The following is a 14,045-nucleotide window of genomic DNA, read 5'->3' on the forward strand; positions in this document are numbered from 1 at the left end:
AAAATATAAGACAGTGGCACCCCCTTAAGTCTGTCCTTATCTGAACACTCTGCATATGCTTTTTTTCCTCGTTTTCAACAACCGAGCAACTGAACAAAACAAAAAAATCAGTGGCGATGGCAAAGGAATATACACGAACTTCAGTGATCAAGCTCCTTGTTTTTGACAACCTGTTTCCTAAAACAGGTGTAGCAGCAAATCAACAGGAAACAAGAATGCATATCGTATAATCTCTTTAATCCATTCCACACTTGGGTGCACCCCACAGGTCCCATATCAAAGTGCCTGTATCAACAAGTACTGTAGACCTGCTTTTAAACAGCACAAAGAATTTGTGCCCTACAGGTATCCTTACAGGGCTGCAAATCTGATTAATTGCGCCCTGATAAGATAGAATGCAAGGCTTGCTTTGGGCAAGCTTAAATTCTATCTCATGTACATGTACTCAGTATTTTTTTTTTTTTTGCATGCATAACAAGTTGTTCCAATAAGCAAAGCTGTCGTCCTCCATAGTTTTGGTCTTTCTGATCTCAATTTTAATACTTTCTGCCAATCAGTAGGGCACCGAATTTGGCTTTGGCCATATCTTGTAGGTTCATCTCTTAGGAATTTTTCCTTCCATTGTCTTGGGAACCCACACATTGACTTATACATCATCTAAGCTAGTATCACAACTATTTTTGAAGTGCAAAGGCCGTTTGTCAAAATCTACACGAACATGTAAGACAACATACTGAATGCCTGTCAGTATCAAAAGACGGTAAAGATGCAATATTAGATCGTCAAAGATGGAACAGCAACAGTTATGCCAAAATGATACACAGCTTGCCAGTACTTCTGAACATGCCTAAAAAGGCATGACGGTCAGTACAGTCTCGACATAGTTCTACAGTAGCCTAGCAAATTGCTACTGCAGACTTATGTGGTCACAAAGAGCACAAGGACACCCACACACAACCAATGCTGTCAGCTTACAGCAATTGAAGCAAAGCATATGTTATCAAACTAGCCGCAGCTTTTGCACATGGTTTAAAATATTGAATTGTTTGCACAGAGTTACCACTCTACCTTTATCGACATTTCCAAAAGCCTAAGAGAACTGATCAGCGTGAATGCCTAAATTCTCAGCATACAGCTGTAGGTAACGTACAATAGGACTTAATGCCATGCAAGACTGCTCAATTAAGCGAATAGTTGTGCTGTGCCAAATATATTATCAAGCTTACTGCACCAGTAAAATGCATTACTGTGAAAAAAATCAATACCTGTTGCACACGTTTGTAGATGCAAAACTATTAACTCATACCATGGTGTCTTTACGCACTATCACAGCACAGGCGTCTTTCATTCTAATAGTGGCCTCAAGTCTGCCTCCTTCGTACAAACAGGAAGTTGACAGCACAGACCTGCTTAATACCGATAGGACCAAATAGCACATGGAACGGCCAATCTTTACTGCTTTCTTTGGGCACCACAGTACAACTTGCTTTCTCAACTTTTCAAGTACTGGTTGGTACATAGTACCACCAATTCTGTAAAAGATCTTCCATTGTTCTAAGCCAGGAACAATGTCATTGCATTAAGAAACTGTATACAAAATGTATACAGTTTCTGAATTTAGTTTGGCCCCAGCGATCAAAGAATGAAAAGCAAAAGCAACGATATATGCTGCTTGTGGGCCATAAAAACATAGAAAACCAGCAAATCATGGCTGGTTCAAGGACAGAACACATATTGCCTACTTTGATACTGTCTCTCACAGCAGCGTTTAATTTGCAAATTTAATTTTACCATAATATTGCAGGACTATGCATCACCACTTTCAATACTGGCAAAACTAATTACAAAAAGAGTGGCTTCTTCAAGACAAAAAAAAACCTATATATAGAAAAGTTGCACCATCTCAGCTTTCTTGCAAATAAAATTTGCACAGCATACGAACGGATTCAAACAAAAAATACATTCTCTATACATATTAACAGCCACAATATACCGCCACTAGTAAACAAGCAGGAGCTTAAACAATTTGTACAATAAGTTACCGGTATGTTCCTTCTAAGCCAAACAATGCCCTGTGCCAAGCACATGTTCAAGCTTGGAGACAGGAGCCACTAAAAACATGAAAAATGAAAAAACTTTCACAAACAATACAGCACCACAGCCTCCAGTGGGAACGACTAATGAACAAAACAAGATCCCTGCCCAACGAAGAATAACGCAAAATCAAGGAAACAAGGCATTAACATTTGGCTGCTGAGCTGTTTGGTTAGCTGCTATTAAAACCCACTACACCAAAAAGTTTTCACAGAACAAAGTGTCAAACAACTTTCCACAGCTGTATGAGTACCTAATATAACAAATATCTGGCACCCTATGCTGTGATGAACATTTTCAATTTAAACATTCAAGAGCAGCCAAAGAAGTGATAAAGAAATGCCCCAAGATGGCTTGGCTGATGTCCTTACAGCAGCTATGTGCCTGCTATGCCTTGCAAGAAACCAAACCAGACACTGCACTCTGCAAAACAAGCCCATTAACTTAAAAGACCCCCTTCAAAGGAAAGCTAAGGTCACTCTTTAGTCATCCAAGTCTCCATAGTCATTGTCTGGAAGTGGTGCTACTGAAGGCACATGGCAGCTTCCCCAATCTACAGGACCTGGAGGTGCAAATGGAAATGAAGAAGTCACAAGATGCTGACTGTCTATTGCTACACCAGGGCGCGCAGAACTACGTTGGATGGCAAAGAAGTACTCGTCTGAGGGCAAACGTCGGTGCCGCAGCTGCACCATCTCCCCACCTTCACGGTGTTCTCTCAGCAGTCGAATCTGAGCAGCCAAAAAGTTTATGTCCCTGGCCACGCGAACATTGTGGAGGAAGAGAGTTGCTGGATCACCATTCACCACCTCTGCTTTCGGAATCCAGCGGTAGTAGCACTGTGTCCACACTGAAAGCGACTTCACTGTGGGGTCCAGGCAGAGCAGATCTTCGTTAAATGATGGTACACCTCGGTCACCAGCCCCTTCTTGTGATCTCATGTTGAGCAACTCTTTGGACCGTTGAAGCAGATACAATGGATTCTTGAAGAGTTCCAGGTCTTGTGGAGAGAGGCGTGAATGTGGACCAACCCAATCCCACACGTTGCAGTAGGGCTGTACCTTCAACACTTCCCATCGCTGCCGGTTGTTCCCAAAAAGAAACGTGTCATAGATGCCCACATGAGTGCAGTCCCAAAGGTTAGTCAAATATGACTCTGAAAACTCGAACGCTGCAGGAAATTGTGCCTGAAGCTGCCAGACACAATCGAGGAAGAACAGAAACAGCGGTGCTGCTTCTGGTGATGCACGTCCTTGACCCAGATGGTCCAGGCGTTCTGGAAATGGATGACCTGCAGCTACCCACTCTTTGTCAACCAAGGTTTGAAAGCCCGCCTGTGTTCGATAGTAAGGGTCGAGAAATATCTGCACCAGGCTGACAACCACACAAGTCATGTCAGCGCCTGTCTGTTCACGCACCAGGACGTGTTTTCTGCGTTCTGCTATCACCTTGGCGGCCGCGAGTGCCACCTTAAGGCAACCTGACACGCACTCCAACCAACGGGTCGACTCGAGTGCCGCGTAGAAACGCGCCTCTTGCTCAAGAAACTCCGCTTCATCAGCTGGCATGCAGAGCGCCTGAAGCTTGTGATAGCTGGAACCAACTTCGCGAACGATTGGGCACTCAAGATCCAGGTTCACCAAGTGGACCTCTGCGCCCAAACACTGGACGAGCAGTTGCAGTCGCTCGGCGTCCGCCGATTCGGAGCCCGTGTCGGAGGCGGCACCACGCACAAGCGCCGCGCCACTTGCGTGGCTCCAGCACCAAGCGACGACACGCTTGTCGCAGAAGTGTTGCGCTAGGCGTTCTAGCTTGCAGTCGACGAGACGGCGCGGAACCGCAAACCGGCCGGGAAGCGTACCCGACAGGCGAAAACGCTCGTTCAGCTCGGTCACTCTCCACAACTTCGAGGCGGCGCAACGTCGAAGCTCGGCGTCCCACTCGTGGGCGCTCTCGAAAGGCGGCTCGCGCTTGCCGATCGAGCCACCGCGCGGGCAGAACAGCTTATCCAAGCTGGAGACGAATGCGTGTCGCGAAAGGAACTGCAGCACCTTGGCGCTGCATTGGTCACTTTGACAGAACTTGAAGGAAAATGTGAAAATGCGCATGTCCTTGCAGTGGACCTGCAGCACCTCGACGGACTGCGCAGCGGCCGCCTGTGGCGACAGCCGCTTGCGGCGGCCCCCGGAGAGTTGAAACAGGGCTTCCACGTTCAGGAGACCAATGTCGTTTTCACCCAATACGCGGTTTGCGCAGAGCGCTCGGGGCTTGCGTTCGCCGCTTGTGTCCATGGTGACGAAGCTCAACTTGAAGTTAGTGCAAAAAAGTACGCCTGATACGCCGTTACGCAGGTCACTAAACGTGTTAAACTTGAGCACGTTGTCCACCTCAGTCACCACCACTTCGCCGTCGCACAACACGGGTTTCAGTGTCACCTGCGGTATGAGATCCGGCGGAGGAGGCGCTGCGTCGGGTGGGCGTGCAGACGACCGCTCGCCAACACCGAGGTCGACATACGAGACGAACGAACTGCCAGCGCGCTTCAGTCTCGACTCGGAGCCCATGGCTTCTTGTTCCGGAGAAGCGTCGCTCACCTGGAGCACATTGCGCCGGGTGCCCAACTTGAATGGGAAAGAGTCTGTCGATATCTGCATCCTGTTGTCAACGTCGCCGGAGGCGTGCGATATACAACGCTACACCGGGGCAACATCTAAGCCTACTCGTCAGTGGTTGCGTGTTGAAAGTCCACGCGTCCTTTTTCCCAGTGCGATAAGAAAGGCCGCTCGGGCTTACAGGGCATCTGGATCCATGATCCAGCCTGAAACCCGCCGAGCCCGTGGTCGTGACAACTCACTTCGCCGGAACCGCCAAAAGGGCAAAGAAACGGCTCGCAGACGCGCGTGACCCATGAGCGAAGGCGCGGCTGGAACGCCAGTGCCACCTACTTGTCATATTTCAATCCAGCGTCGTCCAATCCATTCCGCAAAGCGCGAATGTATCATCATCATCACTGCCTAAAGATGCCTAAAGCACGAGACGCGCGAGATCCCAATTTCAAACAGTGCTTACCTGCGCTTAATAAGACGCCTGTGCACAGCTAACATGCCCACAGCTCTATACTGACCGGTATATGCGCGGACCCGAACCAGCCTAAATAGACAGCTCAGTTGTGATGAAGGCAAGTGGATAGTCTGGCACATAGGCAGACGATAGTAGCGAGATTCCGACGACATTCACCAGATCGGATTCACGCTACGCCTGCGACGACCGCAACAGCGTTTACAGGGCACCGAGCTTCGATCTGAGATTTTGGATATACAGTTCTTTGCAAACGCTAAAGTAACGCTTTGAATTACGTCGTTTTAAACGTCCAGTGGCGAGAAACGAGCGTGGTGTACACGCGTGAGGTCTTTCTGGCACAGCGTTCCGCTGGCGTTGCGTCGCTGAACTCATCAACAGGCGTTAATCATTATACTTTTGCTCGGCGGTCTCTTCGTGACTTACCTGTGTTGGCCCCTGGCAAGCGCTGTTGCGGTGTTTATTTACAGCGTGTATTTAAACTATTGATTGCTTTCAGCTCCACTTCGCATCCATGTTATCGCCGAAAGAGTTCCTTGTGGGTGCAACATCGACATCGCTACCATTGGACGCAGGACTTAATAAACTCTGATTAGTATTTTTAGCATTTGAATAGTTTCTTTAAAAGAGTAATTTTGCCTTACAATACAAATTATGCAAAACAATATAAATTGTCAAATTAGATCAAATTGGGGTGTTTACTTGTTAAGTTCTATGTGCGCTGTAAATTTAATAGCAACTGCAAGTATCTAGTAGGTTATTATTAATGCTCTAATATGCATTATTTTTGTGACATATAACTACTGTTGCAATGTAAGGCACTGAAGGCCGCGGAAGGGCTTAGTGAAAGTGTTCCTATATGTTGTAGCGGATGAAGTCGCAGATTTTGCTCTCGCAAATAAAAACGCGAGCCTGGAAAGTAGTTCGCAATCTGCTCTCATCGGTAGAAAAGTATCATTCCGCGAATATGGCGCTGCCCTTATAGAGGGTAGGGTTTTGCAGTCGGCTGGATGACTCCAGCCCAAGGATTTCGCGTATAGGATGGATTCAAATAAAGGGACGCCATCGAGGATATTCGCTCTTTCTCCGATAGAAGCTAAAGAAGAAATAGACGAGGTAACGGGACTGGACTAGGCGCAATTTAAAAAAGCATGTCTCCCACTTCCCCTGCATACGTGCACAAAGGCGCGAATTTTCGGTTCTATTCGCACGGTGTCGCCACTGTCGTATTTGGGTTTCACTTTTTTACGTTGCACACTGGTCAAGGATTTAATTTAACTAAACTTTGTCGTGATCATTCCCGGCGCTAGTTGCACGAATGTTTTGGAAGCGGGCTCGATGGCGAACGAGCTTGCATGATCGCCGGTCTTATCGCACTAACGTTTGCCTGAGGCTCGAACTTTCACTTGCGCGCAATGTGCTCGGGAGTGTACGTTCGTTACATTTTACGCAGTTGCCGCGGTGACATTTTTTGTTGAGTGTGTGTGAACATACTATTAAATAGATCACCATCACTCCTATAACATTCCAGTGAAAAGCCATTGCACTTGAGTTACGGACATTTAATTCGTGGCTATAGCAGAGCCGGCAACTTGCCTTGCTGCGCGTGCTGGTCACGCCGTTTTTCCGTATTTCGCTTTCCGTACTCATCCTTGGCTTACACACTTATAAAATTCTGTTCGAATAAAAGTTATAACCCTGCGTCAAAGGTCGTAAGTTCCTGCGTGCATCACATATGAATGTTCTTGTAGGTACACTGAATCGTTTTTGAAGCCGTATGCCAGCGAAGTATGCATTAGAACTACCCGATTTCTGTACTTGTTTACCGATAACTTTTGGTGCCCACCGGAAAAGCGGAATTGTGGGTGCCAGTTGGTACAGTAGTCTTAACGCTGTATAATCATTCCTTCCAGAAACTCGAGAGGAGCTACACGTATTTACAGTCTCTCATCAGTGGTGTGTCTGAGAAAGAGGCGCACGACGCTTTGAATGCAGCAGTAAGAAACGTTTTGGCACTAGTTTTTCGCGCTGAATGTTACGTTTAAGGCTGCGTGATTGTGAATGTTTTGCTAAAATGTCTACTGTCCTCTGATAAAGGTGTGCAAGGGAGCACAGGTTCATGATGACATCTGCTGTGGATTTCTCTATGGCATCCTTATCGACCCCACCAATGCAGCGAGAGTAAGTGGATCTCCCGATTAACGTCATTTTTTAAAGTCGCAAGGACTTGTGTTCAAGTACTCCCACCTTACTGCAATTTATTCAAAAGTATGGCTTCGCTGCTGTATTCTTTGAACACTGTTTATATTGCTTGCCTTTTACCATTTGCTGTTGCGGACTCCACATATACCCAACATCTGACATCGTATTGACAAAACACTGAACACTTGAGAAAATTCAAAGACCTTTAGTTCAAAACCATACTTCAGCATAATTTTCATGCACCAGAAACATAGCTATTGAAACTACAGCAGTTTAGTGCATATCCTTGAATTTACTTTGTGTGATTGTCACAACTCATCATATTTATGTTCGTGGCTGCAAAGATGTGCGACGTCGTACACGTTGTGCTTAGCTTACGACACTTTGGTGTTGCATAGTTCTGTTCTGCGTGCAATCTCAATTCGTTTATATCTTTAAGCCAAGCTTTCCAAAATGTTAGCATGCCTGCGAACCTGGTTCGCATTTATTTTTTCTTTGAACCTGAGGTTTTTATTATTCTCATTATGCTTGTTGCCTCCAAATTGTCTCAGCAAACTTGCACATTCTTTTTCTAATAATCTATCGCTAGCTTGGCTTAGTCGTGCATGTTACAGGTTCCCCTTGATATTCTCCATGCAGTACTAAATGACTTGTCATTGTTATGCCCCCTTCCTTTTCAGTAAACATTAATGTTGGGTCTAATACCTGTGCTACATAGGCGGCGTTAGTGCCATTCAGAGTCGAGGACCTATCATTCTCATTCTTCATCCATGATGTCAGAAGTTCCTGCTACACTTACATTTTTAGTGACATTAAACATCATGGTGATGATAGCTGCAATGAATGCAATATTATTTTACTAATTGTAATACATAAACAAAAAATTATTTAGCAGACGTAAATACAAGAAATACCACTAAAAAGATTATTAGGCATAATTTATGTTGAATCAAGGCATAATTTATGTTGAATAATTTCAGTTTACTTCATAAACTTATTTTTCATGTGCAGCCAAAACTGCCAACATTGGGAGCAAGTGTATAGCCGCGTTTACATGAATACAGTAGAAGCGTATCATATTATTTCGCTGTATCGCATTCCGCTGTGGCTGGCAAGCTAGCGCCATCTGGTGCCACATTTCAAAGTCAGCCCCCTACTTCCGGTAAACATGCTTCCGCTGCCATACGGCCGTGCCGCTGGTTGGTTGGCTGGTTGTAATGCCGCAGTGAATGCTTTCCCATAATTCCTGATGCGACACGCTTCTGTTTACATGTGCCGCTGAAATGCGCATTCTCCATCTCAAACTACCCTTGTTTGGCGTATTGGATGCTATACGCCTTTCTAGCGAATCATCTCGTTTACATGAGATGTGATATGCTTGAAAGTTGATACGATACACCTCTGTCGTATTCATGTAAACACCGCTTGTGTCCAATGGCCGCATGAGTTGCAAGAATGCACTATGCTGCAAATGGCATTAAATTTAATGCCTTTATTAAGCATGTTCATGTGGCACCACATGAATTACATTAAACTTTAAGGCAGAAAAGCAGTTAACATTATTTTTTGTTGTTGAGTGGCGTGGTTTTATTATAAAATGCTGTGTTTAGCTTGCCATCTAGCACTGCAAGTACAATTTAGTTGCGTGATGTCCATCAGTGTCCAAAATTTCTAGCTATGCAGTGATAGTCAACACATTTCACCATCAGGCTTGCACCGCATAGGCAAGACGTAAGCAGACAAGAAGGTCATATCACACAATGTGGTCATGCATACCTTGCTCTAGTTCTTTATGCTAAAGAATGGCACCTACCAGGATATGCAAGTAATAATCATCCCTGCCTTCCATTCTCTATCTGAGGAATTTTGTCAGGCTTTTTATTGAATGTGATCAGTCAGCTTAAGCATGCATAGTTTGGTGAAGAAGTTTATATCACTCGACCCCTGCTCCTTTGCGCAGTACTACCGTGACGTGACATTTACCACACGCGATGGCCTGCAGAATTTTGTCAGCACCTTAAGCCTTCTCATTCTGGAAAAGTACACAAAGCTCCTAGACTCCTGCCGATCTCAGGTGAGCATGTATGAAAAGTGAGCCAAGCATACTTTTACCAATGGTAGATTCTGACCAGAGAACCTTGTCCATATTGGCAACACATTGTGCTCTGGTGTGCATGATAGCGTGTGATAGGAGAGTGACAAGTATTATAATAAAATGATAGTAGCCATTACTAAATGTCACATATTAATAATCTTTAATAGAACTAGCCAGTCCTGTGACAGCCATTTCGTCTCGATCACTAGATATAGACTTGGTCTCATCACCTCATTTCTGTCCCAAAGTTCTACTTCTCTGTGCTCAGTGAACTTTTAAACACCACTTTGAACATAAAGTGGGATGTTGTATATTCCAAGACTCAGTTCCATAGAAATATTTCAGTTGCTCTTTTTTTTCTGTCATGTTTTGAACTTGACAGCGTAACTTGGCCAAGATCATCTGTCAGGTTGATGGCAGTATATGGAATGATCGACAGATTTTGATTCCTAAATTAAAGAACTATAATCAAAAGCCTTCTGGTACTGTTATTGAAGTTTGTTATTTTTGTATTGTGGTGAGATGGTTAATTCTGAAATTTAATGTGAATATTATAATGTGAACTTTGTGGCCTTATCTTCTTGTACAGTCATCAACAAATAAAAAAGAAAAGGGACAACTGGGACCATAGCGCAACGATCAGGAGATTGTGCCCGAGATGTATTGGAGGGACTGTTCTAAAGTTTTCTTCACAACACCCCAACCTGCATTGAGAAAATGGGAAAAAACAGTGGCTCTCCATTTTTTAATGTGAAGCTTTCTTTGCCTTTTCTGCCCACTTTGTGAGTGCTGGCAGCTGGTAGCTGCGGCCTTGGGCAACTAAGTATGTGAACATTCTTAGCCAATAGTCCAGTAAGAGTTTGTGCCACTGTGTAAGCGCTTGAACAGACAAGTAGAACAAGATGCAAGAAGTAAAGTAGTAAGCAGCAGAAAATTGAAGAAGTCGGCAACAGCAGCAGCTGATCGTGGAGAAGAGAGGTAAAAAAAACAGCTTTATTTTGATGGGGCATGGAGTGGGGTGGATCGTGGAGAAAGAAGTTGAGTGAACAAAATCGGGCTAGAGCGTGCCTTGAGAGAGTAGCATTGAGCTGCATAGAAAAAAAGGACAAAGGAGGACATTTCAGTAAAAATAAAAGAAAGCTTTGCTTTTTTTTTACCAATGCACACATTTTCATGTGATCAGCAGATTTTGATTAGAAATCAGAAAAAAAAAATTTTTCAATTTTGTTTGGTTCATGCTTCAATCATTACTTTCAGAGTTAACCTGCCACTTAGTGTGTGTCTGTTAGTAGCGATCTCGTTACAGGGTGACTAGATGTGCACAAGGTTCCTGTGCGCTAGCTGGTTTGCGTAAAGGTTAGCAGTGCCACAAGTGTTTGGAGGACCTCTCATTGTGCCTCCCAGTTAGAGTTGGCCTCAAAAACAGTTATAATAATTCTGCTGTGTCAACAAACTCCACTTGACTGACTTTTTGTTTCTTAACCAATGCTTGTGTTCGTCTACTCATTTGTTTTGCGCCCTTTCTTTCTTTTTCATCAGCTAATATGGCTAATAAAGGAGCTCATCAAGAATTCAGTGCCTGGAGTCGACAATCTTTGTCAAAGTCTTCTCAGGCAGATCGCAGGTACACTCTCCCATCCTCTGACAATGAAACATTTACCAACCCATTGTTCTTAATCTGCACATAGTGTGTGTCTGTCTGCATCCCAGCTGCTTACAGCTTACAGGGTCCCTCACCAGACCACATGAAAAATTGCGGTTGTATGCTGGAAGTTCCTGCATGCCTTCAAGGGAGCATTCTACCACAAGAATTTTTCAAATTGTTTCATTAATAGCTGAGACAGAAATAGTTCAATGCCACGAACCCATGATTTCAGGAGGCGAGCGTCACCGCCAACATACTCTCTCCACTTGTCCTGTCTAGCCCCTATAAGCGAAAATCCTTCCTCGCATTCTCCCATACTGGAGCACGAGGATCACGGGATGCCTACATCACAGGCCCTGCCTTTCTTTTTCCCTCGCTTTCTTTCTGTGCAGTGCACTTCCACTGACGGTGTTGAATACGAGCTGTTGCGTTTGCCTTGTTTCTCACAGCGCGCAATTTCGTGTGCTGTGCACGAGAACACCCGACTAGCGGTATAAGTCAGCACTACGCAAACACTGAGGCAGACACAAGCGGATCACAGAGCATGATCGCATGGTGAAACACGTTAGAAATGTACATAGTTTCGTTGTTTGCACTCGCGATTGAACAACGTGGGAACAAGCAGACGAAGCTGAAGTACATCTCTCTTGCTACAGTATGAAGTAAAACAAGAACATGCAGACATTATTTTTTTGTTTTATTATTTCTCTAAACTTTAATTAGTCAATTGAAGCAACAGATTACACAAATAACAGATGTTGCCTTGAATAATTCTCGAACTCGTGTGTCACTATGAGAGATGTCACAGCATATACATGTACATAGGCACCCTTGTGCAAATACGTTACCTCTCCGGCTGAGAGCAATGTAATACTTTGCATACACTATCGTTAGCATACATTGTATGAATTGCACTTGTCAGTTCAATATGGCCAGACCTGGTGAGGGGCCTTTTAAAGAAACTTCTATAATGATTGAGTGGCTGTTTCTTGGTCAGTCACTTTAGTGCAAATCACTTTCGGTGTGCATTCATTAGGTAAGCCAGCACACAGGTGCCCGTTGCTCCCGAGAGTTGTTGCATTGGACTGCACTTCGTACAAAAGTAAAAGTATCGCCAAAATTAAATGACCGAGAGTACAGCCCCAGTTCTTCTGTATCTGGTGCTTTAAGTTGACTACATTTGTGAAATATCACAGAAGGGGTAAACGAATATGAGACATAGGTAAAGTTTTGTTTCCATTATGTACCATAGAGCTTGACGCCTCGATTCTATTTAGACCTAGGCTGTAGGTTTCATCAGGGGAATGAATCCTGTGTTGTTTTATTGTTGGACACCTGCAGTTATAAGCAAGTTGCTGTTTCTTGGAATGCCTATAAAATTGTGCATTTTCTGTTTATAGGTCCTTGAACATAGTAGCACTGGGTGTGCCTCTAAACACTGAATTTGCTAGTCTGAATGGAACTCCAGCCAGCACCTTCGTGTTTGCACCTTCAACTTTATGATCATAGTGCTCACATCAGCACATTTATCTCCATTCTTGCAATATTGTACCTAATTGATCCTCATTCTGCAAATGCTAATGTCCTTTTTCTTTTTTAAAATGTTTTGTTGCATGTTTCATTTACAGTGTATGTCCTACTTCAACGTGTTTTCACTGGCTTTACTCAACAATAAAATAACAAAAACATAGACATTTCGCCACCAATGCGGGTAGCATCATCAGTACACAAATGGCAACAAATGAGAAATACATCCTATTTATCCCTGTCCTATTCTATCATCCTATCCTATCCTCCTATCCTTACTTTGTTCATCTACACACCTCCGGACAAGCAAAGTAGTGTCGTCTACAAGGTCGACTGCTCGGACTTTGGTGCCAGCTACATTGGCGAGACGGGGCGACGATGTCGCACTCGACTCAAGGAACACTTAAGGGATGCTACGAAATCCACCCATGCCACACGTGCCAAGACGGAATTGGTGCATCATTATTTAACAAAGGGACACATGTCCGATTTTGATAATGTTAGCACGGGAACACCGATGGGGCCCAAGAAAATTTGTGGAATCTTGGTTCATCCGTCGCAATCAATCTTCATGTAATTCTAACCGTGGCCCCCTGCCAGATGTTTACGGCAGTATCATACATAAATAGGATGTATTTCTCATTTGTTGCCATTTGTGTACTGACGATATCACCCGCATAGGCGGCAAAACGTCTATGTTTTTGTTATTTTATTGTTGAGTAAAGCCAGTGAAAACACGCTGAAGTATGAGTTCCCCTGGCTTTTAGAAAATTTTTTTCAATGTATGTCCTTTCCCCCCCCCCCCCCCCACTCCCTTCTTACTTCACCAATTTTTTCTTTCTTTGCAGGCGGCGACGTAACGCCGAAAAACATATGGCTTGCAGAAGCCATGCTCGACATCTTCATCGAAAACAGGTGAGGCCACCTGACGCTCATTTGTTGCCCGTCAATGCTAAGGTCACTGCACTCTGAGCACACTATTTAGTAAAATTTTTGATCATGATGTTTCTCTGTAAGAAACAGTCATTTGCTACGTTTATATATATATATATTGTGGGAATTTATAAGCTATTTTTTGTCATCTGTACATGATCATCATCATGTGGGGTTCATATGGGGTTCTTCATCATCGCTTGTGGGGCTGGCTCTCGAGTGTGATCCGTGCTGTGGGCGTGGTCGGTTCGCCCAGTCTTTGACGCGGAATAAACGTCGTGATACAGTGGAACCTCGTTAAACCGTAGTTCGCGTTCGCCGGAGCTCCGGAAATGTGCCTACTAAACTGCCGTACTGTTTAAACGAATTAGCATGGGATCGCCCACTTACCTGTCAGAAACGGAACTCGGAGAGAGTGAGATAAGAGGGGAAAAAAGCATGCAGTATTTATTCACTTTGCGCGAGAAAACT

General features: G+C 44.3%; 3 protein-coding genes across 4 annotated transcripts in view; 1 reads left to right on the forward strand and 2 right to left on the reverse strand.

Moving 5' to 3' along the window:
• Nucleotides 1-5,751, reverse strand: part of LOC142571669 (uncharacterized) — a 30,345-nt gene extending 24,594 nt beyond the window's left edge. The window contains exon 1 of the mRNA XM_075680200.1: nt 5,599-5,751. The gene's annotated coding sequence lies outside the window, so the exon portion shown is untranslated. The remainder of the gene's footprint in view (nt 1-5,598) is intronic.
• LOC142571668 (myotubularin-related protein 10-B) lies at nt 217-5,037 on the reverse strand. The gene has a single exon (XM_075680199.1). The coding sequence runs from the start codon at nt 4,746-4,748 to the stop codon at nt 2,577-2,579; it is 2,172 nt and encodes a 723-aa protein (XP_075536314.1). The 5' UTR covers nt 4,749-5,037; the 3' UTR covers nt 217-2,576.
• IntS3 (integrator complex subunit 3) overlaps nt 5,125-14,045 on the forward strand; it is an 81,470-nt gene continuing 72,549 nt past the window's right edge. Inside the window, exons 1-6 of one of the 2 annotated variants that reach the window (XM_075680198.1) lie at nt 5,125-5,272; nt 7,086-7,169; nt 7,270-7,353; nt 9,335-9,448; nt 11,009-11,093; nt 13,490-13,556. In XM_075680198.1, coding sequence (XP_075536313.1) covers nt 5,267-5,272; nt 7,086-7,169; nt 7,270-7,353; nt 9,335-9,448; nt 11,009-11,093; nt 13,490-13,556 — 440 coding nt within the window. In that variant the 5' untranslated portion in view covers nt 5,125-5,266. Of the gene's footprint in view, nt 5,273-6,113; nt 6,289-7,085; nt 7,170-7,269; nt 7,354-9,334; nt 9,449-11,008; nt 11,094-13,489; nt 13,557-14,045 lie in introns of those variants that run through there. The other variant, XM_075680197.1, reaches the window with a different exon arrangement.

This window comes from Dermacentor variabilis, chromosome 2, assembly GCF_050947875.1.
Source record: "Dermacentor variabilis isolate Ectoservices chromosome 2, ASM5094787v1, whole genome shotgun sequence".
Classification (NCBI taxonomy): domain Eukaryota; kingdom Metazoa; phylum Arthropoda; class Arachnida; order Ixodida; family Ixodidae; genus Dermacentor; species Dermacentor variabilis.

Excerpts from the sequence above, each read along its gene's own strand:
- LOC142571668 (XM_075680199.1), bottom strand. The coding sequence starts at position 4,748 with ATGCAGATATCGACAGACTCTTTCCCATTCAAGTTGGGCACCCGGCGC.